Genomic DNA, 26,881 nt, shown 5'->3' on the forward strand with positions numbered 1-26,881 from the left:
GCAACTCACCTGTTTTTCTTCAGATAGATTATGTTTTTTTCTCCTGCTTGAGAAAATATTTTGTTGCACATTCTACCTAATCTAAGGCAGGAATGTAAGAATGTTAGGGTGAAACATATACGGCAGAAGTATATGTGAAAATGATCTACCTGCTTTGGAGTCTCACAGTTGAATATGAATCGGGTATATTATGCAGGAGAGGAGAGGGGAAGGGAGGGGAGAGGACTGATTCTAAACTACATCACTCAAAGTACAGTGTTCAGATGAAGAAAAGTCTTCATTCCTTCTACTCTTAGTTGGTCAGACTGTACTTAGAATAGCTTGCCCAGTTCTGAGAACCATATATTATGAAATGCATTAATAATCTGAACTCTGTTTAGAGAATGAGCGTTGGTCTTACCTGATACGCCACTTCTAGTCACTAGGAAACGCCGGTCACTAAAGGGTTACAACCAAGCCAGTAGCTCTAGGACCGAGTCCACCAACAAAAGAAGCCCCGCCTCTTCCTGTATCCAGTTTGAGACGAGGACGAAAGGTAGACTGTCGTGTCTGTAGAAAAATAAAGGAAAGGTAAAAAATCCCCAGGACCCACCCCCCTCTGTCAACAGCCAAAAGCCAGCACGAGAGGTGCCGGACCAATTGGGAGGGGGTGACCGGCGTTTCCTAGTGACTAGAAGTGGCGTATCAGGTAAGACCAACGCTCATTCTCAGTCACGGAGGAAACGCCGGTCACTAAAGGGATATACCAAAGCCCGTGTACCTATTGGGAGGGAGAAGGCCGGCGCCTCTCCTGGTCCTGGGAAGATACCCGCTGCAGCACACGTCTTCCAAAGGAGGCTTCCGCCGATGCATAAACATCCAACCGGTAATGCCGGATAAATGGAGATGGAGACGTCCAAGTAGCGGCTCGGCAGACCTCCTCGAGTGAAGCTTGGGTAGACCAGGCAGCCGAAGTAGCCGCGCTCCTGGTAGAGTGGGCTGTAACACCACGAGGCACTGGCAACGATTGAGCTTCGTAAGCTAAAGAAATGGAAGCCCTGAGCCATCGACCCAAGGTAGTAGAAGAAACCTTTGACCCCATGGACTGGGGTTGGAAAGACACAAAGAGAGCCTCGGAGCGACGAAAGGAAGAAGTCCTGGAGATATAAATCTTGAGAGCCCGACGAACATCAAGCTTGTGCCACACAGTCTCCAAGCAATGACGGGGGAAAGGACAGAAGTTGGGAAGAATGATCTCTTGAGAACGATGAAAAGTTGAATTGGTCTTTGGAATAAAAGCTGGATCCAATCTCAAAATTACTCGATCAGGATGAATAATACAGAGATCCTGGCGAACTGAGAGGGCAGCCAACTCCGAGATCCTTCTAGCCGAGGTGATAGCCACCAGAAAGGCTGCCTTAAAAGACAAGAACTTCAGCAAGACTTCCCGGAGAGGTTCAAAAGGAGGACCAGTAAGAGCTAACAGAACCTTATTCAGGTCCCAGGTGGGAAACCGATGAACAGCCGGAGGACGTAGATTGGTTGCGCCTCTGAGGAATGAACGGATGAGAGGATGAGTGGACACCGACTCAGCGGTGCCGCAGGTGAGGATAGATGAGATGGCAGAGATTTGCCTCCGGAGGGTATTGGGAGAAAGCCCCGAAATGAATCCATCGTGAAGGAAGCCCAGGATGTCAAGAATGGAAGCAGCAGTAGGAAGGACCTTCTTACGGCGACACCAGGCAGAGAAGGCCATCCAAGTGGCATTGTAAATACAGTTCGTTGATCCTCGACGGAGGCCTGGATCATAGAAATTATTTCCGAAGGCACCCTGGCTGAGGACAGGAGGAACAGCTCAACCTCCAGACGGTCAGCCGGAACCACTGAGGGTCTGGATGAGCTAGACGGCCCTGCCACAGAGATATTTTGTCGGCCGGGATCTGCCAATGGGGAGCAACAGAGAGAGCCATCAGATCCGCAAACCACGGTTGTCTGGGCCAGAAGGGAGCCAGAAGGATGAGCTCGGCTTGTTCCTGCAACAGCTTCCTGATGACCCTGGAGATGAGGGGAAGAGGTGGGAAAGCATAGAGAAGAAGACCACAAGGCCACGGGCTGATCAAGGCGTCCACAGCTTTGGCTCCCGGGACGGGAAATCTCGTGTAAAACCTCGGAAGCTGGTGGTTGGATTCGGACGCGAAGAGGTCCACTGCTGGAAGGCCGAAGCGATGCACGATGTCCTGGAACAGAAATGGATCAAGGCTCCACTCCGTCTGGTCCACCACCGATCGACTGAGAGCGTCCGCCTGAACATTTGCTGACCCTGAGATGTGAGAGGCGTGGATGGATGCCAAGTGACTCTCCGCCCACCTGAAGAGACGAGATGCCTCCCTCATGAGAGCCTTGGAGCGGGTCCCTCCTTGCCGGTTGATGTGGGCCTTGGCAGCTACGTTGTCTGTTCTGATCAAGACATCCAGACCTCGAAGGAGAGGAGCGAACTTGCGAAGAGCTCGGAAGATGGCTCTGAGCTCCAAGATGTTGATGTGAAGTCCCCTCTCCTGGACCGACCACTGCCCTTGGGCCAGCTGAGACCCCAGGTGAGCCCCCCATCCGAAGAGGCTCGCGTCCGTGGTGATGCTCACGCGTTGAGGCACTCTGAACAGGCATCCCTGAGCAAGAGCCGGAGAGGTCCACCATGCCAAGGACCGGAGAACTTGAGGAGTCAAGGGGACTCTGGCCTCTGACGTGCTCCTGCGAGACCGTTGAAACGGAAGTAAAAACCATTGAAGTTCCCGGCTATGAAACCGAGACCAGGGAGTGATCCCGAAGGCAGAAACCATTTTCCCTAGCAAGCGGGAAAGCCCCAGGAGGGAAAAAGAGCGAGAGGCCTTAACCTGACCTACCAGCTCAACAATGCTGTCCTGACGATCCTGAGAAAGGGAAACCTGCAACCTGACAGAATCAATAACAGCCCCTAAATGCTGAATGCACGTGGAGGGAACTAGATTGCTTTTAGAACGATTAACCAAAAAACCATGGGAATGCAGGGTCTGAAGGGTGACCTGAATATCCTCATTACCCCTAACCTCAGAACTAGACAAAATAAGAATATCATCTAGATAAAACAAAACTCTAACAGGAAAAGATCTCATATGGCCCGATAAGGCAGCCATGATCTTTGTAAAGACCCTAGGAGCTGAGGAAAGGCCAAAGGGAAGGGCTCTATACTGATAATGCCTACCCTGATAACAAAAATGGAGGTATTTCCGATGGTCCGGAAAAATGGGCACATGGAGATAAGCCTCCGTCAAATCGATGGAAGACAAAAAATCACCTGGACGGATCGAAAGGAGAATGGTCTGGAGGGATTCCATCTTGAACCGACGATAGACTATATATCGGTTCAAGGATTTAAGATCCAATATGGCCCTCCAGCCTCCTGAAGCCTTGGGAACTAGAAACAAACGGGAATAGAATCCCTGGCCAACTTCCCCTAGGGGAACACATTGAACAGCCCTAATCTCCAAAAGGTGTTGAATAGCCTCATCTAGCAGAACCCTCTTGGACCTGACATGAGAGACAGGGCACCTGACAAACAAGTCAGGGGGAACAGAAGAGAACTCAAGGGTCAACCCAAACCTAATAGTACGTCTAATCCAGGGGTCTGAAACTGAACAATCCCATTGGTCAGCAAAAAATGCTAACCTACCTCCAATTAAGGAGTCAGAGATAGGAAAAGGAGAACTAACGGGACCTGCGAAAGGGACGCCCCCTACCCCCCCTGAAGGGTCTGCGGGGAGGGAAACGGGACCCCTGCCTGACCTGGAAATCCTGCTGTTGTCCGCCCCTGGGCTGAGAGTACCGCTGAGGCCTGGACTGGAAGGAAGAGAAGTCGGAGCGAAAGGAATGGCCTCGAAAGGAACCCTGCTAACGAGGATCAGATCTTCTCGATAAGGCAGGCAGAATCTTGCGATGATCCTTCGTCTCGATGAGGAGTGGGTCCAAGGCTGGGCCGAAGAGATAGTTCCCCGAGAAAGGAGCTGAAGCCAGTCTCCACTTGTTCCGAACATCTGCCTGCCACTGACGAAGCCACAGGAGCCTACGAGAAGTGACTGAAGCCCCGATAGCCTTAGCTGAAAACCTTGCCGTATTCAGAGTAGCATCAGCAGAGAACTCAACAGCAGCTAGGATCTTGTTGATGTCCTGGTGAGATCGCATATCAGAAGGAGGCAGCCTTTCCTGTAATTGGCGAAGCCAAAGGATGGAGGCCCTGTTAAAAAAGGAAGCTGCCGAGGAGGCCTGAATTGACCAAGCAGAGGCCTGGTGGTCCTTGACCAAGGAGCGTTCCAACTTCTTATCTTCAGGGCGCAGGAATTCCTCTGACGGACCAGTAAGAGGAGATGCAGAAGAGAGGGCGAGGACGGGAGCATCTACAGAAGGAACTTGAAGAATATTAGCAAAATCAGATGCCATATTATAAAATCTTTTATCTAGACCATTGGGAACCGGGCCAGAACTAGGAGAAGACCACTGTCTTTGAACAACATCAGAAAACAGCTTGGGAGCTGGAACGACCTCTGCACGAATGGAAGGTTCCTGAAATAATAATGATGAAGAGGGATGCTGAGAAGATGGTGTAGAAGCCCCTTGAGAGGAAGGAGTAGAAGAAATTCCCAGGCCAGTAACATTTTGAGCTTTAAATAGAAGGGATCTGAATAATTGAGGCTTGAAGAGACCAATGAAGGAAGGCTGGTCTGGTTCAAGGCCTTCATCCTCCGAGAGATCTTGATCAGGGGCAATTTCCCCCTCAGACAGGGAACCTTGACTTGCATTTTCCGGGGAATCCGCCCTTTCTTCACATTGCACAGGATCAGCAACCATCTGGGCCCTCACAGAACGACTCTGCTGACTCACATAACTGGAGGCCTCAGAAGAGGCCCTTTGCTGAAGGCCTTCAGCAATACCCTGCCTAATTGAAACAGAAACAAGTTCAGCTAGGACAGGAGTTAAATTTACAGGAGCCTCAGACCCCTGAATGCAGGTTTGGGCTTGAGCCTCAGGAAATTCTTGCCTTGGGGGGGCCTGAATAGAAACAATTGGAGATAGAGGCCTAGCAGCAGGAAAAACTGAAGAAGCATCAGCAGCTACATTCTCACCCAGAGTAGACTGATCAGGAGAAAAATCATGTTCAATTTGAATTTGGGAAGAAGGAACAGCCACATTGGAAGTGGGGAGGGCAGGAGATTTAGAAGGCCCCACAGAAGGAGATGAAACTCTAGAGGCCTCTGAAGCAGCTTTTTGAAAGGCCTTTTCCATGGCCTTATGCCTCCTGGTCTCTTCTCTTGATGATGCAGCAATATTAGCACTCTTGGAGTGAGTGGATCTAGTAGAAACTCTGGCTGCCTTGGGAGGAACAGGATCCCCTGAGGAACTTTCTTTAGGATCAGAAGAATGGCCCCTTTTTCCTTTGCTTTGGGATTTATTGCTCCTAGCATCAGCCATGATAAAGCAGAAATTTACTTTTGCAGCTCAGAATAAATGCAAAGGATAGAAATCACCCTTAAATGCACCCACAGGGAATAATTGGAGGTTCAGGTAACTCACTGCGCCAGGAGAGAAGCAGAGTAGAATCCAGGAGCCAGGAAGATTACTCAGGAGGCAGGAAATAGCCACTAGCCAAAGGGCTTAACAGCGTGGCAAAATTGGGCGTGAAAAAGCCTTTGCGCCAGAAATCTGCAGCCACAATTCTCTAAACAGCAGCAGGAGGCAGGGAAACCTCTCCAAAAGCCTCCAAAATCCTTTGAAAGTGCTGCAAAAGATAGGGCGATGCAAAACGCACGTGGGCGTTGCTGCAGGGCTGCTCAGGGCCACTGGAGCGTTTCTAGCACTCCCCAGCTGATTCCAATAAAGTTTAGCCACTTTTGAAGAAAACTCCAGCAATTTGAGCAGAAAGAAGCAAACTAAGTAGAAATAAGCCAGCAATGGCCAAATAACTCCCCCACAAAGAGTTAATGAGAGAGAGAACTAACAGACAGGACTGTCCTCTACCGGACCGAGTCTAAAAACTGGATACAGGAAGAGGCGGGGCTTCTTTTGTTGGTGGACTCGGTCCTAGAGCTACTGGCTTGGTTGTAACCCTTTAGTGACCGGCGTTTCCTCCGTGACTGAGAACAACCAAGTTGATAAGAGACGTAGAAGGGAAAACAAAAAATCAATTGGGGTTTTGGATGTCCCTCTAAAGAAAACCACAGGAAGACATGATATCTGAAGAGATGAACATCTGAAGGGCTGTCTGTCATATGGAAAATAACAGAAAATTGTTCCAGAATTGTTCCACTTCTACAGGAAGAACCTGTGCTCTTGCCAACAAATCTTGCCTACTATCAGGTCCTATTCAAATAGCTACAAAGAGTGACTTTTGTAATCATTCACCTATTATCCTTACTAAATCCTATTGTCACTGCAGCCTTTGTGTTGAAACTGTCTCCTCTGTAAAAAGGGATTCCACTCCCAGTCTGAATGGCTTTAACCTATATCTGTTTGTCAACATAGCTAAATGTGAGCCCAGTAGGTAAATGCAACAAAAAACAGTTTTTCCTCTTCTTAGCAGGCATCTTCTAACATGGCTACAATATCATTCATTTCAACAGCTAAATTCTAAGACAGCCTTATTGATTTCAAAGTGAAAGCCTGATCTACAAATAGTGGCTGCCCTGATCTTCATTAGCCATCCAAATGGTGGTAACCATAGTCATATACTGACTCAAGCAGGGGTAGCAAAAATGGCAAAATAACCACATCTCACTGACTATATTGCCACTATGATGTTGTTTTATCCACTGCTCACATGTGCACCAATCCAGCTGAACCAGTTTTCTAAGTCTTCTTTCTTCTCTATGTCACTTGACTGTCTCCTTATAGACACTAACCTCCAGTTATCTTTGAAATAGATTTATCCCATCCTTTCATAAGAAGTCATAACATTATAAGAAAAACCAAGATGACAGATATGACTAATCCAAGCCACAATTTATATATGTTTTCCAAAACATGCCTTCTATTCTGCACTTACTCTTAGCATACAACACATCCACACCAAAAAAGAAGTATATAGTGATTGTGACTAAGAAGGAGGTATCAAGAGTTAAACAATCATCAGTGAAAATACTACTGTTTGAAAGCTATGAAAATGGGATTATTACGAAAAGTCCTGGAAAAAAAATCAGTATTATAATACTAGACAAAACTTACGGATTTCTTCAACAATATCTGGATCACATTCTTTGTATTTATCTACTTCTGTCTTTAGATGGTCTTTCTTCTGTTGTAAGGCGCTAAGTTCCTTTATTAGTGTTGCACGTTCTGCCTGAATACATTTAATTTGGGAGAATCCAAAACAAAATAATAATCATTATCATTAAAATGTATCAAGTTTTCTAGTCACTGGGCATACAGAGAATCCAATTTCTTTCAAATGTAGCAGATAAAACTACACTGTAACATTTTTTTTTCTATAACACACAAGCACAATATAATTATGACACCAACACAGTGAGATAGAATTTTTATATAACAAAAGTATAATTGTAACAAATTATAAAAGGATTGAGAAATAAAATTATTTGTACAATATATTTAGAAGTAGAATTTCAAAGAAACTCCCCTCATGTAACATATATTAGTATTATTACAGAGCTGTGTTTTAGATAATGCAGAAAACCTTGCATTCTACAGCTGCCACTTACACAAAACCCATACTTTCATCCTGAGCACTATAATATTTTCAAATTGGAATTCCATCTGGACTTGGGATACAGCAAAATAGGGATGCCATGGTATTCCCCACCATACACATTTTTTAAAAAATTATTTCAGAAGGCACCATAAAAGAATACAAAAATGTCACAAGATTTGATATTGTCACGCAGTAGTTTTTTTAGGGTCTTTGAGCCACCATGCAAAATTACACATGGCAAATGGGGCTTGATTGGTTGCTAATCAGTGTTCTGAAATAAAACTTACAGTATCTTGCCGCCCAATTTTTGATTGCTTAATGCTTTCTTCTAAATCCTTTTTCTTCTGACAATAGTCTGAGAACTAAAGGAAAAGAAAAAACAAATCTCAGATTATATAAACATTAATATTTACTGTATATTCAATATTCATTTTTTCAATTTCATTTTCATTTTAAGAAATATTTAGTTTCAAACAGGCTTAGATTTCCAGTTCTAGTGTTGCTGAGATAATCCTGAATTTGCATATTGAATAACCAAAAAGCAAGACATTTGTAAAGAAACATTGATACAATATTCTATGTGTGTGTATACAAACATTACATACCTAAAACATAGGTGGCATAGTGTATGCATATTAAATTTATCAAATGGCTTTCCAGAGAGAATTAGTTTAATTTACAGCAACAGAACACACTCAGTGCCTTATCATTCTGTTAGGTTTTAAGACAGTTCTTCTCAAACCTGGGTAAATTACCTAAAATTGGGTAAAATGTAATAATACACAAACCACAGGGACATTTAAATAAGGATGCTCTGATAAGTAGTAAAAAGAACTTTTTTGATAGTTTTGGCAGTTTTGGAAGTGCAGCTTTAAGATGTCACAAGAGTTCATTGTTTTTACAACTTAATAGCTCTCTAATTTCCATGAATTAATCTTAATTTTGTAGATGACAGCAGCTGCTGATAAGCTTACAAAAACATTTTTAAAAGTTTGAAAAGATATAAACTCTGCATGAATATAATAAAGTACTATAATCTGAATATTTCATATGTTCTGAACTTCTTAAGAATATCAATAATCAGTATGTATTTTTAATACCTATAAGTACATAGCCTATTGCCATGATGGCAAACTTATGGCACATGTGCCAGAGGTGGCATGCAGAGCCCCCTCTCTCTTTTTTTAAACAAGTTTTATTGGTTTTTTCTCCTCTCCCATATTCACCCACATTTTTTTTTTGAACAGTGTGTTGGCCGTTTCTTATCTTATACAATTAATCAAATTCAAACATTTTACTTAATTACAATTCTTGCCAAAATCGTCTTCCCTTTTTTCTTTTTTAAACACATCTCAATATTTCTATACTTGCATACATAAACACCATCTTCATTTGTCCCTAAATTCTAACTTTACTGCATATTTATTCTCTTTTATTCTTAAACAGTTCATTCTTTATCTTAATATATTTATATTTGTTTGTTCGGCGTTGCCTTTCTTCCACTTCCCAAAAACGGCCTGGAAAATGGCAAAAAAAACCCCACAAAAAACCAGGCCGTTTTTCAGGCTGTTTTTAGGGCCGGCGCGCCAGTGCACACACATGAACGTGTGTTCCGATTTGGGCACTTGATGCTGGAAAGGTTCACCATCACTGGCCTATTGGATGAGTTACTGTATTTTTAATGTCTCTGAAATATTTGCTAATATAGCAATTTTTATGATCGGATTTCCAGCTATAAACTATATTACTAAGGTTCTGTTTTGTTGATTCACTGACATGTAAATTGTAGAATCTACTCTATCCACATTGCCTTTTATGGAAAAGGCTCTCAAAAGGTATTTTTGTACACAATATCTTTATACAGCAACTCTTTCATTTTTGCAGTAAAGATGAAAAATCAATCTTGGATCTCAGCCTTGTACATTCCAGCATTTTAACATTTTAAACAAAAATCTCTTTCAACTGATAGTATTGCTTAGTTTAGCAAATCTTTCTGAATCGCAGAAACGATACTACACAAATTGACTTATCTGGAACTGATGACTAAATATTTATAATCACTTTAATAGGATGTTAGACAGCCAGTAAAAGATCAGCATTTTTACATAATTATCTATCAGGCATTTCTGGTAAACCATAAATAAAACTTGAGGGCCTTGGAATTTTCTTACTAATGTTCTCCGACAACCAGTAGTTTGCATAACATTCTGCTTTGGCATATGGAAATATTGCTCTCCTTTTAAACCCCTCCCCCAAGTTGGTTCCTATCAAATTCACACAAATTTGCATTATGCAAAGTTCTTCCTTAATCTCTATGCTCAAGATTTTAGGATTGTAAGCATACCTAGCATGATAACCACTTTCACTTGCTTTGATAATGCATAATTTTACACACAGGACCATTTCCTGAACCCCCTTATTTCTTTTAAGGTAAAAAGCTCCAAATGTTGCTATATTTCATAAAAATCAATTTGATTTTAGTAATGTTATTTATTTAGTAACAGTAGTGAAAATATAGCCTTAACCAAAGTAAGAAAGCTAAACATTAAACAATGTTTTTCTACCATGTTTCCCTGAAAATAAAACCTAGCCTTATTTTCTTTTGGGCTCCAAAATAAGTGCTCAGGTTTATTTTCGGGAAGATCTTATTTTTTTGATGTGGAAGGATGCCGTGAGGCTTGTTGCGCCGGTGCAGATACTTGTGGCAGGACGCTGTGTGGTGTGTTGGGCCATTGTGTGTGTGAGCGGCTCCATCAGCGTGATGAGGATTGTGGTGTCCTTCTGAGAGCGGCTTCACCTGTGCAGCGAGCCTCGCAGTGTCCTTCTGAGAGCAGCTCCACCAGTGCAGCGAGCCTCGCAGTGTCCTTCTGAGAGCGGCTCCACCTGTGCAGCGAGCCTCGCAGTGTCCTTCTGAAAGCGGCTCCACCAGCATGAGTCTTGCGGCATTTGACCGCAAATGGACACAAGCAGCTGTAGAAGTCGGGCAGTGGCATGACAGGTGTTGGGGTGTGGGAGGCCTGGCTGTGGTGGTCCTAAGGAAGTGGGTGCGCAGCGCGTGGGGCACCTCCAACCCTACACCCATGCCCTAGCTTGATTTTTACATCTACGCCTCGCCTCACTTCATACAACCAGAAGGTGGGCAGGGCCTAACTAGGGCTTATTTTGGGGGTAGGGCTTATATTAGGTGTGAAAATTAGGCTACGGCTTGTTTTCAGAGTAGGTTGTATTTTCGGGGGAACATGGTACACTCATAAATTTCCCAAAATAATTCCTGAAATTCGTGAGCTATTTCAACTATGGAAAAAAAATCCTGCAAAAACATAATAATCCTGCATAAGCATGATGATGTTTGAATACCTTATTTGGCCAAGTATGTTTAGATGCATGAGGAATTTATCTGTGGTATAGTGTACATGCAAAGCAATAGAAAGATGGTGATGATAATAATAATAATAGCCATTGGATAAACAGCTGGAATAGTGGACTGGACTAAACAGAATTAAAAGCGCTGGATAAGAAGACCAGAAAAATAATGACAATGAATCATGTCCTTCATCCTCGCAGAGACATCTACCTACCAAGGAAAATAGGTAGCCGTGGAATGTTGCAATATCCTCAGCTGATGAAGAAAAAGAAAAAAGAGCATTGCAAGAATACCTAAAGGACAGTGAAGAAGATGCATTGAAGCTAGTATACCACCAGGAAGGCTTACTGACTACTGAAGAGACCAACTGGCTTACAAGAAAGACCAAATGAAGAACAGAATGGACGAATGGGAAGACAAAGCATTACATGGCCAATACATTTTAAAAAATAGCAAGTAAAAACAGTTACATTATCTTGGTTATCTTATCTTTAAATTTACTGAATTTATATTATCCTCATAAATTAACCACTGAGATAGGACAGCTAAGAGAATGTACTTTCTGTTTCATATCAATGGACATAAAGTACCCTGATCCAGTCCTTTAGATTCGCCAATAGTGGGATAATTTCACTGGGATTGTTTCCCCTGCCTGGCTAGACAGAGTATTTTGCTCCTACTGAATAGTAACCTTGCACTGGACAACTGAAAGGCAGGAATTATTCAAGCAAGAATATTATGAAAGGAAAATGGGGAAAGCATAAGTTAGATATTAATACCACTTATATTCATATCTTCATCATAGATTTTTAAAGAAACAATTTTCCTATTTTCCTTTTTTATGGCCCTTGTCTTCTTGTCTTTATAAACTAGAATATAGACCTGGTTTTACTGTCTCTTATTTTTATTTTATTTATATGAACTACTTCAAGAGGTAATTAAAAAATAATAAATAACATTTTATTATATCTTATAGGAAACTGTTGCTTAAATGCTAATGTAGTGAATGTAGTGAAAATTATTAAAATGTATCAATTGTAGTGAAGATCAGTTTAAATATATATGGGAAACTAGAATTTGACCATACATATATACTGATTTTTAAATATACATCTATTCTCTACTATATGTAAATGTTACAATCTCTCATTATGTATACATTGCATGTACAATTATACATACAGTTTACATCTCACATGTATTTTTCACATCCTTGGATAAATTTATATGGGGGCCAAGAATAAAACATCTCTTACATCTTAAGCAATCTCAATATAGGGAGGTGGGATAGTCTGAGATAGTTCTTAGCAAATATGAATTTTGCCTTCATAAAGTGACACATGGGCAGTGGTGAAATGTAAAATTTGTTACTACCGGTTCTGTGGGCGTGGCTTGGTGGTGATGGGGTAATGTGACTGAGTGGGCGTGGCTAACTTTTTTTAAAAACACTTTTAAAACCATTTTTTCTACAACCTCTTCGGCTAAAGAGATCGTAAAAAAATGCTTTTAAAAGCCTCTGACAATCCCAGCTGAGTTGCCTGATTGTCAGAGGCTTTTTTTTTTAGTTTTAAAAGCATTTTTATGGCCGAAGAGGTTGTAGAAAAAATGCTTTAATTTTTTTTTTAAAAAAAAAGCCTCTGATGATCGTGCGGCTCAGCTGGCGATGGGGGGAGGCAGAGATTTTTGCTACCGGTTCTCCGAACCACCCGCTGCCATCGCTACTGGATTGGGTGATCCAGTCCGAACCAGGAGCATTTCACCCCTGATTCTGGGTAACATGTTGATTTAACAATCTTTATTCTTTTTATTATGACATTTACAGCTTTATAAATATTTTTTTTCTTCTTGTTGACCATCTTGAAATTTAGATCAGAATTGCTGTGCAGGAAGAAAATGTCTCTATTGAGTTGAACTTGATTATACTATTATGTAAATATTGTTGTGTTGTGTTATAGAAATGGATTGCCACTCTCTTCTTTTAGGAACTTTTCCCAATTTATCAGTCTTGGTCACAAATCCTAGGAAATCCTGGTAGTTTCTCATTCAAGTACTAATCAGGTTTATCCCTGCTTATTTATTTTCAGAGATTAGTGAAGCTTAGAAACTGCTGGACTGGCTTTAATTCTCCCTTCCACAGTGATTTTGATGAAAATTAATTTGCCTCATTGTTAATAACAATAAGTAGACCGTGCTGGGAAATACTGAATTCCTCCCAAACTGCTCCCTAGTCTAGTATTGATTTACAGGATGGCAGAAAGGACGTTGTACTTACCTGAACGTCCATTTTATCCTCGCTGCGAAGATATTCCACCGATTGGGATAATATCCACTGCCACTGTACTGACTGGGTGCCATTCAAACTTCCTCTACAGCCTGGTCACGCCCCTTTCTTCTGCGCATGTCCAGTCTTTTCACGAAGTCGACTCTCGTAATGTTCACTTCCATCCTATGGACTTCGTACCGTATCTCACCATTTATCTCTTAATATACTCCATTCTTTGCTGTAGAGGAAGAAAAAACAGAAACCCCAACCCAGGCCAGGTGATGGAAGTTCACTGGGAGGGCTGGAATATCTTCGCAGCGAGGATAAAATGGACGTTCAGGTAAGTACAACGTCCTTTTTCCTCCCTCGCTGCTCAGATATTCCACCGATTGGGACATACCCAAGCCTTCATTCAATGGGAGGGTTTAGACTCCATCCCCTGGCTCTGGTTGGAAATTACAGCTTGTAAAACTCTTCTACCGAATGATGCATCCGCAGCCGCAAATGAATCCACTCGGTAATGTCTGATAAAAGAAGAAATAGACGACCATGTGGCCGCTCTACAGATATCATCAATTGAAGCCTGAGTGGCCCAAGCAGCTGATGTAGCCGCACTGCGTGTAGAATGTGGAACTATACCTTCAGGAACTTGTGAACCTTGCAACTTGTAAGCAGCAGCAATGCATGCTTTAATCCATCTACCCACTGTTGTAGACGATACTTTCTGTCCCATAGTAAATGGTAAAAAGGATACCAGCAAAGCCTCAGACTTACGAAAAGATGCCGTTCTCTTAATGTAACATTTTAATATCCTCCTAACATCTAATGTATGCCACCTTTTTTCTAATGGATGTCTAGGATTTGGGCAGAAATTAGGTAGGACAATGTCTTGCGATCTGTGAAATAATGAATTAATTTTTGGAATAAATACCGGATCCAGTCTCATAACCACTCTGTCCGGAAAGAAAATACACAGATCTTGACGAATAGATAATGCCGCCAATTCAGATACTCGTCTAGCCGACGTAATCGCTAATAGAAATGCTAGTTTCATTGTAAGATGTCTTAATGTTATTTCCTTTATAGGTTCATAAGGTTCTAGTGTCAATGACTGTAATACTAAATTGAGATCCCAAGTTGGGTATCTATGTACTGTTGGTGGTCTTAAATTTACAGCACCATGTAAAAATGATCTAATTCTGGGATCTTGAGACAACGAATGTCCCTTGTCAGTATGAAGCACTGTAGCTAACGCCGCTACCTGACGTCTGAGAGTAGCTGGTGCAAGTCCTTTCTTGAATCCAGATTGTAAAAATTTAAGAACGTCTTGTACTGATGCCGTTGTAGGATCTGTATGTTGTTCAACTGCCCACTTAGCGAACCTTTTCCAGGATGCATTATAAATGCGGACTGTTGCTGGTCTTCTAGCCGCTTGAATAGTGTCTATTACATCATGTGGTAACTGATCTTTCAAGAGACGGATCCGTTCAAACGCCAGACGGTCAACTGTAGCCAGTCTGGATTTGGATGATAGATTGCTCCTTGACTCAGATCCTGTCTGCCCACTGGTAACTTCCATGGTTGATCGATCGAACGATCTTTCAGGTCTGCAAACCACTCTCGGCGAGGCCAGTATGGTGCCACTAGAATGAGCTCTGCTTTTTCCATCATCATTTTCCTTATGACAATTGGAATGATGGGAATGGGGGGAAATGCATATAAAAGTCCCTGAGGCCAAGGACTTCGCAGAGCATCTAGAGCCTCCGCTCCTGGAGTCGGGAATCTTGAGAAAAATCTCGGAAGTTGTGTATTCTTTTCCGTGGCGAACAAATCCACCATCGGCTTCCCGAACCTGTTTACAATTTGTAGAAATAGTTTTGGATTCAATCTCCATTCTGACTGATCTATGGTCCCCCTGCTTAACCAGTCTGCTTGTTGATTTAAGGAACCCGAAATGTGTTCCGCTTTTATCGACAGTATATATCTCTCTGCCCATGCCATCAGTTTTTCTGTCTCGCTCATGAGCGATTTTGATCTCGTACCTCCCTGTCTGTTCAGATGAGCCTTTGTGGCCATATTGTCTGTTAGAACTAATACATGTTTCTTCGCTACTTCCTGATGGAAATGTCTTAGTGCTAATCTGACTGCTCTTAATTCTAGGAAATTTATGTTGTACTGTTTCTCTACAGGAGACCATTTTCCCTGTGCTAGTTGAGACCCGAGATGGGCTCCCCATCCCATCAGACTGGCATCCGTGGTCAGCTTGATCCTTGGTGGCTCTATAAATAGCGTTCCTGCTCTCAGGGCTGGTGATATCCACCATTTTAGTGATAGTTTCACTATCGGAGATAACTTTATCTTGAACTGTGAGTCTGCCGTGCCCTGCTTTTGGTAGGGCAACATTAGCCATTGTAACTGACGAGAGTGTCGTCGAGCCCAAGGCACAATGTTTATGCATGAAATTAGTTTTCCCAATAGTTGCGACAACAGAATCAAAGGTACAGTTCTCAGAGACAACACTTGAGATATCATTTTTCGAATGCTGGATTGGCGCTCTGGGGAAAGATACACTATTCCCTGTCTGGAATCTATTACTGCCCCTAGATGTAATATTCGGGTTGTTGGTTCCAGCTGACTTTTGTCCCAATTGATAGTCAATCCATGATTTTGCAGTGTTTGAAGAACTGTCTGTCTGTCCAGTTCTGCTTGATGTACCGATGACGACAGGATTAAAATATCGTCCAGATAACAGACCATTCTTACTGATTTCTCCCTTAGTGTTGCCGCTACTGCTGCCATTAACTTCGTAAATATTCTTGGAGCCGACGAAAGGCCAAAAGGCATAGATCGGTATTGAAAATGGCGATTTGCATATGCAAATCTGAGAAATTGCCTGTGCGTTGGATAAATCGGTACATGTAGATATGCCTCCCTCAGGTCGATGGATTGCATGAGATCGTTGGACCGGATACATCCTAGCAGTGACCTGAGGGAGTGCATCTTGAAACGGCGATACCTCACATGGAGATTTAATCGCTTTAGATTGAGGATGCCCCTCCATCCTCCCGAATTTTTGGGCACAAGAAAAAGAATTGAATAAAATCCTTTGTGTATTTGATGTTGAGGTACTGGTTCTATTGCTTTTATTTGAAGTAAGTGTTGAATTTCCAACTCCATTAGTTGTCTTTTTAAAGGGATGTTTGAAATTGGACATTGAAGGAAAAACATTGGAGGTGGTGACGTGAATTCCAGTTGTAGTCCGTCCGTCACTGTACGAAGAATCCAATTGTCTGTTGTTGAAAGTTTCCACTCTTTGCAAAACAATTGGATTTTCCCTCCAACGGGTACATGGGTTGTCGAGTCATTTTCCTCTGCGGAACGAGCGAGAACCCGTTCCCCTAAAAGGACGTTTGAGACCTGCCTGACGTCTTCCCCTGTCTCGAAAGGACGCTCTATCCGAAAAGGAAGAATACTGTTGAGTAGAAGCTCTTTGAAAATTGGAACCACTGGGTCCCTGCTCTGGCCGAAAGGACTGTCTTGAATATGGTGAAAAACGTCTATCATAACGCCTATATGAAGATGGTAGTACTTTCTTTTTATCTCGACCTTCCACTAAAATAGATTCTAATGATGCCCCAAATAAAGACTGTCCTTGATATGGTGCCGCAGTAAGGCGCCATTTTGACTTCATATCAGCTCTCCACTGGCGTAGCCAAAGAAGACGCCTTGATGAAACTGCTGAAGCCAATGCTCTTGATGCAAATTTTGCTGCGTCCAGAGATGCATCAGCTGAATATTCTGCTGCAGCTATTAACTTAGTCACATTTTGCATAAATTTAACATCTTGTGGAGGTATCCCCTCTTTTAATTGACGGAGCCAAGTTAATGAGGCTCTGTTGAAAAATGAGGCGGATGTTGCCGCCCTGATTGCCCAAGCGGCAGCCTGATGCATTTTTTTGAAATTCATCTCTGCCCGTTTGTCTTCCAATTTTAGACCATCTCCAGCATCACTAACCAACACCGATGGTGAAGTGAGGCTGGCCACGGGCTCATCTACCGCAGGTAACTGTAGAAGAGCATCCAATTCAGGGGAGCTACAATACAGCTTTCTATCAAATGTATTGGGTCCAGAAATTGAACCAGGCCGATTCCACGGTTTCTTAATAACTTGAGAAAACAAATCTGGAAACGGCACATAGTCAAAATCAATTGGGGGAACTGGAAATAAACTATTAGTCTTTTGAGATTGTGAATTTGGATCCAAATTCTTGTCACTACTCTGTTCCATATTGGTAGCTATTCTCGCCTTACGTAAAAGAGACTTAAAAAGCTTAGGATTAAAAAGTCCTTGAAAGGTAGGCTTATCTGTATCCACCTCCTCATCATCTGATAACTCAAATTCATTCAAATAGTCTGAATCTGGATTTTCCTCCTCAAATTGACTACAATTAACTACAGACTGTTGCATAGTATTGTGAGACATATTGTAAGAAGTTGGTGGTATAGGTTCTGATAATAGACCTGATTGTTGCAATCCCGCTTGAAAAATGCGGGAAAATGTTTGTGAGAGTAAAGCCTGGAAATCCACATTCTGACTCTGTAATAGACCTTCACCAACACGTAGGCCAGCGGCCATAGGAGTGAATGTGGCCTCTGGAGCAGCCTTAACAAAAGGTTGTTGATTTGTCCCCACAGTGACCCTGCTTTGGGTTTCTGTATTCAAAGGCTTAGCTGTCATAGACAAGCCTTGATTGTCTGAAGGTAAATCCTCCTGCTGCCAAATCATTGCTTCCTCATCTATCTCAGGATATATTATTTTTTCAGTAGTCTGAGGTAAAATCACCTCCTGAACCTCTCTTTGAGGTATAACTTGAGCTGCCAGTCTGGCTCTATTGAACTGTTTTTCAAGAGCATTATGTCTACGTAAATCCTCTCTGGAAGGCCTGTCCCCTTGCCTGGACATGGGTTGTTCAGACATATCCCTGGTCCTGGCTCTGCCCTTTTTGGATTTATTAGGCTTAGGGGATGGTGCTCTAGGTGGTGAATCCACCTGTTCTAAATCTGATGAATTTTCTGCCTCTGCCATTGTTGAAAATAATTAATCAATCTCTCAAATAGAAATTAAAATAATCAAAAAATTTTACTTTCCTTTGATGTCAGTATACAGGAGGTTATTCAAACAAACAGCGTCTGTAGATAACACCTTACAATAGCCGTTAACGATCCTCCAACGGCTTATCTGATAAGCTGCCTCAAACCGCTCTGATCAATGGGAGGATGGGCGCTGAGCAGGCAGATCAATACAAGCTCGAGATCGGAACCTCAGCCGACTCGGCTTAAATGCAGCCTCTGTTCCTTCTGCCAATCTTAAAAAGGAAGTTTCCTCCTGTTATATGGAGTTTGCTGCAATGCAGGGACTCCGAAGCCGCATACAAATTAAAATAAACGATGCGGAGAGTTGGGAGAGCGAGGGCGGCTTTGCCGGCACGCCAGAAGCCCCTCTCCTCGCTCGCGGCTCAAACGGCTGCTTTAGGACCGTTGCAAGGTCCTTTGTCCACGCGCTGTCAAATAACGCTGAAAACAGCTGGCGCCCTAACCAGGAAACCGCCAAGCCGTATAGCGCTGATTTCCTTTGACTAAAATCCAAGGCAGCTGGCGCCCCAGCCGGGAAACGCCGAAGCTGCTCAGCGCTGATACATTGTTTCTCTTTAAATCCACAACTCTCCGAACAGAAATTTAGCTAAAAAACCCTAACGTTTGCAACAAATTGACAAATTGTATCCTAGAATGAAAGGCACACCAGTCTAATCACCTGTGACTGAGTGAAAGACTGGGCATGCGCAGAAGAAAGGGGCGTGACCAGGCTGTAGAGGAAGTTTGAATGGCACCCAGTCAGTACAGTGGCAGTGGATATTATCCCAATCGGTGGAATATCTGAGCAGCGAGGGAGGAAAATGGCAGGGGCACTCAACAGAAGAGTTTCAAGAGTTAACCAAGATCAATAAAGTCATTCCAAAGTCTTTTGGGTACTGCCAGACCACAGCCCTTATGGGATCATTTGGCAAAACTTTTGAAACCTGGTATGTTTTGTTTCAGGTTTAAAACAAGACACATTTTCCATTTCACAAAAGCCCTGCATGCATAGTTTAAAATTGTTCCCTAATACACACTTACAAGAATTCTCGAAAAGTTACAAACTGGGCCAATGTGGAAAACAAGTCATTCTTCCTCTCAGCCTCTGGCAAGCTGAATTCTGTCCAAACATATGATTTATATTTCAATCTCAAAAGGAAAGTTAGACATAATATTTATCATTTAAAATCAGACAATTCTTCTGTAATAAAAGTAGGGCATTCCTAATGATTAAATTTGAAGAGTCTGACCTTCTGCTTACTACCTAATAGAAGTGACTAGATCAAAAATGTATGAAAGATACATAGAAGAAATAGTAAAATGACAGTTGAGCAAATCAAACATGTGATCTTTGGTAAGCTTCTTATTATCACACCGTAACAGAAAATTCTAGCACCTTTTTACCTTGATCCTTTATGGCTGTAGTGTCTACTTGTTTTTGTGTTGTTCTTACCTAGTTATTATAGCAAAACTATCTATGTGTGAAGCAACAAAGAAGCTTTGTTTATCAGCTGGCCTGATACATAGTCTAACTCTGATTAGGGTGGAAAGAAGTGATTGGCCCAGAATCTCCAGCTGGCTTCCATCCCTTCCACCCCCAGTTCAGCATATCAAGCACTGTACCATGCTGACAGTACTATAAGTATAGTAAATTTATTCTATAGACTGGAGAACATGAATCAGTTACATTGCCCTAGAATTTTTTTAGGGTAGGCTAGCCTTTACCAAGTTTTTAAATCCTAACAGCAAATATTTAATCAAGGGCCAGCTAATTCTTAGATTCAGGGCACTAATCTTAAAAAAAAAAAGAAGTTAAAAAAATCACAATATTTCTACTCAAAATATTACAAAATATATGATCTCACACATCCCAAAAAAATTACACCATCTTAAGTAGGAATATCGATATCTTATTGCCTGGTATTATTTCTGCTTTAAAATTTTGTTTTATTATTTTCATATTTGATAACACTAGAGATTATTTTCATATTTGATAACATTAAAAATAGCACGTAGGCAGTGATGCTTTAATGTCTACAATGCCAGATGTAATTTAATCATATGTACTTCAGGCTAGTGCAATGAACTAGCTGGGAGTACATATTATCAATGAAATATCCGATTCATAGTAAATTGCATAGCTAAAATTACCTTTTGAAATATAAACTCAGCATATTTTTAAAAAGATTCTTGCATTCGTTGTTTTACTATGGCTAATATTCCACTTTTTCTTTGGCGCCATTTCTTTTTTGAGTTAAACAAAGCACTCTTCCTTCTTATATCTGTGTAATCAACACAAATGTTTTATTCATATCTGAATCTTAGAGTGGTCCTATTCATTTCTATATTTCTATATTACTTCTATATTACTTGAAAATATTTCTGTCATCCTAGCATTCCTTCCTCTGATCTTATGCATGATTCCTTCTTTTTCTCTACACTTTACCAGTTTTCACTGAAATGACAGCTGTACTGTCCCTGCAAATCAAACTGTGCATGTTCCGAGTAGCCCTTGATATAATCAATATTAACCTTTAAATGTTCTAAGTTCTTCCCTTCCCAAGAATTCCTGGTCTTTAACAATGGGAATGCAGCCCGGGTTCTTATAGCACAAGTGAACTTCTCCCAGCACAGAGTAGCAATGAAATAAATGTCACTAGAAAAGCACTTGTCTCTTATGAAGGTGATGTACACTAGCACTGCACTGCCAATAAAAAATAATAAATTCAAGGACCATGAGAAACATTCAGTTAACTAGACGGCAGAAGAAATACAGTATGTGTTAGTTGGTAATTGCATGTGGTAAAAAAATAATAATATTGGTGTTTTTATAAAGGAAAAACTAGGAAAAAATGTTCCTTTATATTGTATTAAGAAGAGCAGGGAGCAAAGCAACTCAGTAGACAAAAAAAGTATATTTGCAAACATTTTTAAAGTTATCCATGTAATATCCAAATACAACTTTGCATCTGGTTGTCCAACTTTTATTTCTCTAAGATACTGTAAGTAGCATTCATAAAAACTACATTTTCAGGTCTCTGTTTCATGAAGTTATTAATGGTGCTTAAAGCCCTTGCATGGTAAGTTCATTACTTATACAAAATGACAATAAAGAAGCTTCCTCTATCTACTAGGGGCTCAGCAGAACCACATTCTATTTTATTTACATAGGTGTCAGTTTTGTTAAGGCAACCTAATAAGCTTTCTGGATATTAAGATTATTGAACCTGACACTCCCAAGGTTTTCTCTCATATTCCCATGTTCATCAAACTGTAACACAGATCAAACCCTCTAAAAATGTTAGTGTAGTGTTGTAGAGTGTAGAGGTTCCCAACCTGTGGGCCAGCGCCCACTACCGGTTGTGGCCTATTCACAACTGGGCTGCATGAGCCTGCTACTCACAGAAATGACTCTGGCTGTGCGCACAAACCTTCCCCTCACCCAAAACCGTCCCCTTTCCCCCCTGCTGTGCCAGACTGCGAACCCGGAAAGATTGGGGAATATTGGTATAGTGTGAGTGTGTGTGTGTGTGTGTGTGTATGCAGGACTCTGTGTTTACAAACAAGACGGTAATCAAATGAGACTGCATATTTGTATATTTAAATTCCTTTTTCTTCATGTTCTGCACCTTTTATTTTTTTTCTATTTTTTAGTTTGTATTAATTATCTTAATGTTCAATAAAATTATTATAATAAAATCTGGAAGATGCCTGCCTGCCTGCCAGTAAGAAGATACTAGAGCCAAATCACTTTCAGCCTGGAAGAGACTAACACATTTTTGAATATGGTAAGAGAAACAAAATAACGCTACTAAAACCTGTTCAGTACAGATTTCTTATTAGGGTATTAGATAAGGGAAAAGGTCACACACTACTAAACGTCTGCAATCATTCTTGCATAAGAAATTATTCTTATGGTCAATACAATCGTCAAATGATCATGTATCTCCAAAAGCACAATCCACTACACAGTTAGCATGCAAATTTTATTCAAAATAAGTTAAATTACACAAGCCCAAAGAGACTTGTTTTCTTGACAGGGACAGTCAGATGCTGCTGCTAGTCCAAACTATTATGGGTGTGGCTCATCATATTCTGACAGACTAACGGAAACATAATGAATTTCACAGCAGAACCAAGCCAAATTGTTCTGCTTGAATTATAATATTATTTGGTGAAAAAAGCATGGGATTTCCATTTTCTGTGTATTAAAAAGATAATACAGTTGAAAATTTTGTATCTTCTATCTCAGTTCCCCAATAAGTTGCAGACCAGTTGCAAATAGCTCACAGCCCACTAGTGAGCAGCAGCCCAGAGCAGGGGTGAAATGCTCCCAGTTCGGACCGACTCGGGCAAGTAGGTAGCGATGGTGGCAGGCAGTTCGGAGAACCGGTAGCAAAAATCCCTGTACCCGCCCCCCATGCCCAGCTGAGCCGCGCGATATCAGAGCCTTTTTTTTCTTTTAAATGACTCTGACGAGCCAAGCTCTGACGATCCCAGCTGAGTTGCCTGCTAATCAGGCAACTCAGCTTGGATTGTCAGACCCATTTAAAAGAAAAAAAGTTTTTCCTTTTAAATGGCTCTGACAATCTCAGCTGAATTGCCTGCTAATCGGTAGCAAAAATCCCTCCCCCTCAGCTTGCTTACCTTAGCTGCTGGTTGCAATGCCTTGCTGTAATCCCTGCAATCCATTGCATCAGCAAGCAACTGAATCTCCCTGCTTGCAATCAAGCAGGCAGAGAGTTGTGGACTTCAACTCCCAGAATTCCTCAGCCAGCAAAGCAAAGCTGGCTGAGGAATTACAAGTCTTAAAGTTGCCAAGGTTGGAGACCCCTGTTCTATTGGGTAAGTTTTTTTCCCCTTTGGGAGCTTTAAAAAAATAGTTAATTGAGGTTTTTTTTAGTTGTTCTTTTTTTAGACCTAGTCATTTAAAGTTTAGGAAGATTTAAATTTAGCTGCTTTTATATAAAAATAAAAATAAAATAAAATAAAATAATATTTGTGCAGCTTTCTGAGATTTAGTGTGTTTCTGTAGTGTTTCACTCTAACTACACAAACACACAAAATCTCACAAAGCTGTATGTGGAATTTTGTGTGTGTAAAGTGTGAAAGTTGGTTTTTTGGGCTTTTTGTGGCTGTGTGAGGTTCCTGCTTGTTTCAGGGACCATTTTGGGTCTAGCACAGCTGCTTTTACATTGTGGGTGAGCCTGTTGTGTTGTGTTGTGTTGTGTTTTGTAGGTTAAAAAAGGGCAAAGAAGTGACATTGACTTGGCCATGCCCACCTGACCAACAAGCTACGCCCTCCCAGTCACCTTACCACCAAGCCCCGCCCACAGAATTAATTAATTAAGTCACGCCCACAGAATCAGTAGCAAAAAATTTAGATTTCTTCCTTGGCCCACAGCTGGGGACTCCTGGTCTAGTTCAATTATTATATTGGAGTTTGTCAAGGATTTATTTACACACGCTTTGTTTGCAGATTGAGATGCACACACACAAACACATACACCCCTTAAATCTGCAACAGGTAGTCCTCAACAGAATGTGTAAAGCAAATTTAAACATTACAGTTACAAAGTAATTAATGTGTCTTTTGCCTGCTATTAAATGAACAGCTTTGACAAATATCTAAAATTTAGTCAGTAGCTTATATATATGACTCAAAACCAATAAAAAACTGAAAAAAATATTTTCAGTTAATTTAAGAAAAAATATTTAAGAAAAAACACTAGTAAGTTCAAATAATACAAATAGTAAAATACTTAAAATAGCAAAAAATACTTAAACATAATGAAGATACAGCCCAACTAAGTTAAATGAAAAAATACTTATTTGGAAATAGATTGTTATTTAATGATCACTGTTTTTGCATAATAGGAGGCATGTAGAATTACCTGATTCTGCAGTTCTTCCAGTTTACATTTTCTTGTGTGCAATGCTTTACTTGGGAAGGCCCAAAAATAATTTGATGTTCCAATCCTATCAGTGTCTACCATACCATCATCAACTAAGCTTTGTAAGATATCCTTCACTGACATAGACGCTGTCAAAGAAATAATCATAATTATTATTTTGAAAACTTATATAGATTAGGGAAAACTATTATTCATTAAAACATCAGAGAGAATAATAAAGATTCAGAATGTCCTTTGAGAAATTTTCAACAATTCCTTTGCAAATTACCACAAACTAGCAGATGGCAAATTAGGCTTACTTATGTGTACAGCAACCCAACACACAGAGTTCCTTTAAAATCACTGCCACGAAAAAATAGCAAGAGAGATTAATTTACATAGCTTTTTCTTGTAAGAAACTAGATTTGTAACAGAACAGGATACCAGTGGGGCAATTCCATTAATAAATAGAATAAATATCAAGAGGATCCTTCAGCATAGATCCAAAGAAATTTCAAATTCTTTCCAGTCCATTATTATTTTTCTAAAGGAACTGTGAAAAAACATTGGTTTTAAATCACTTTTCCCATTAATGTATCTAACATGATGTACTCCTCTGAACTAGTTGGTTTTCCCTGTGATCTATCCTTCCCATCTCTTGATATCAGAACACTTTTTAATATATGAAGTCAAATCAAGAAGAAATGAATCTGCACATTGAAAATTTAAGTCAGGTTTATGAAATCAGTCCCAAAAATATACCGTATTTCTCGGAGTATAAGACGCACCAGAGTTATAAGACGCACCTACCTTTTTTGGTTGTTGTTTTTTAAAGTTTTTTTTTATTTTTTAGACAAACACACATACAAACATACAATGTATTTTCTTTGAACAGAGTATTTGGCTGGTTCACAAATTTAAACAGTGTTTAGTCATTTCAATTAAATTTATAATTTCTATATTTTCTTTTTGCCATATTTATTCCTCATCTACTTTTTTTAAAAACCAATATTACCCTTCATCCTCATCTCTAATCTTAATCAAATTCAATTTTTCCCTTCTATTCTATATTATACCGCTTCCCATTGTCATCTAATTTTATAACTATCCTCACATTGGTTAATTATGTAATATTACAGTTGTTTAATACAAATTCAACATTTTTATATAAATCAATTAGTTATATAACTATCTTTTTTGTATATTAATCAATATGAGCATGAATATTCCAATTATTTCCATGCAATTCAATTTCTTACAAATCAATTAATTATATTTACCAATAATAATAAACCAAATAATTTCCCTCATATATTCCTCCAAACCACAACTTAATCATTTCTGCTTTCAACACAATATTACTAGTATCTCAATTATTACAATTCCCTAGTTAAATAGAGCTTTCCCCTTATGATACTCATTTTCACATCTTAAACTCTCCCAATAACCCAAAATTTTGCCCATATAGAAAAATATTCCAATTATTCATTTCATTTTTACAATCATGATTTCCCATTTATTTCTTACTACTATTAATATTTCAATTCTAAATATGTATAACATCTTTCTCTTTCATTTCTTTTTCTTTTTCTCTTTTCCCATTTTTATTTTTGCCTTTTTTCTTTTGTGTTTTAAAATCTTGAATCCCCTCTTTTGCCCTAAATTTCCCATTGTTTGCACCTACCTTTTTTGGTGAGGAAAAAGAAAAAGAAATCTCTGCCTCATTTTGCCACGTTGGAGCAAAGAGCCTGCTTTACTTTCAGTTTCATTTTTCAGCATAGCTAGGAGGAAAAAAATCTGCTCCAGCACTCTTTGCAGCAAGCAGCAGAGCCCTGCGCACAGCTGAGAGCAAATCAGCTGAGAGTCGGGAGGCCGATCTAATCAACTTGTGCTAATTAACCTATGCTGAAGCTGAAAGGAGCTGTTTTTTCTTGCTGTTTGCGTGCAAGGGGGTAACTGCTGTGAGGAACAGGCCAAAGGGTGAGGGCCAGTGGGTGGGCAGGGCTACATTTGGTGTATTTATTTATTTATTTTATTTTATTAAATTTGTATACCGCCCTACTCCCGAAGGACTCAGGGCGGTGAACAGGCACAAGATAAAATACAGAAATACAAAAGGTAAAAACAATTTAAAACCAAATTAAATAATATTGGCTCATGACAATTAAAATCCCAATAAATTTAAAACAAATTAAAATTTCAATTTAAAATTTAAAATTTAAAAGAAAGGGGAGAAAAATTAGGCCAGGCCGGCTTGCTGGAATAAAAGGGTCTTAAGAGCACGGCGGAAGGTGTGCAGATCCGGGATCCTCCGTATCTCCGGGGGGAGCTCGTTCCAGATAGTGGGTGCCCCCACAGAGAAGGCCCTCCCCCTGGGGGTCGCCAGTCGACACTGCTTGGCTGATGGCACCCGGAGGAGACCCTCTCTATGAGAGCGTACCGGCCGGTGGGAGGCTATTTGTGGTAGTAGGCGGTCCCGTAAATAACCGTGTCCTAAGCCATGGAGCGCTTTAAAG

The 26,881-nt window shown here is 40.7% G+C and overlaps 1 protein-coding gene across 1 annotated transcript in view; it reads right to left on the reverse strand.

The window, feature by feature from the left end:
- Window positions 1-26,881, reverse strand: part of MND1 (meiotic nuclear divisions 1) — a 54,538-nt gene that overhangs the window by 17,452 nt on the left and 10,205 nt on the right. The window contains exons 4-6 of the mRNA XM_034442362.3: window positions 24,366-24,514; window positions 7,999-8,073; window positions 7,228-7,342 (exon numbers count right to left, since the gene is read on the reverse strand). Coding sequence (XP_034298253.1) covers window positions 7,228-7,342; window positions 7,999-8,073; window positions 24,366-24,514 — 339 coding nt within the window. The remainder of the gene's footprint in view (window positions 1-7,227; window positions 7,343-7,998; window positions 8,074-24,365; window positions 24,515-26,881) is intronic.

Source organism: Pantherophis guttatus, chromosome 8, assembly GCF_059756535.1.
Source record: "Pantherophis guttatus breed Tessera chromosome 8, ASM5975653v1, whole genome shotgun sequence".
Lineage (NCBI taxonomy): Eukaryota > Metazoa > Chordata > Lepidosauria > Squamata > Colubridae > Pantherophis > Pantherophis guttatus.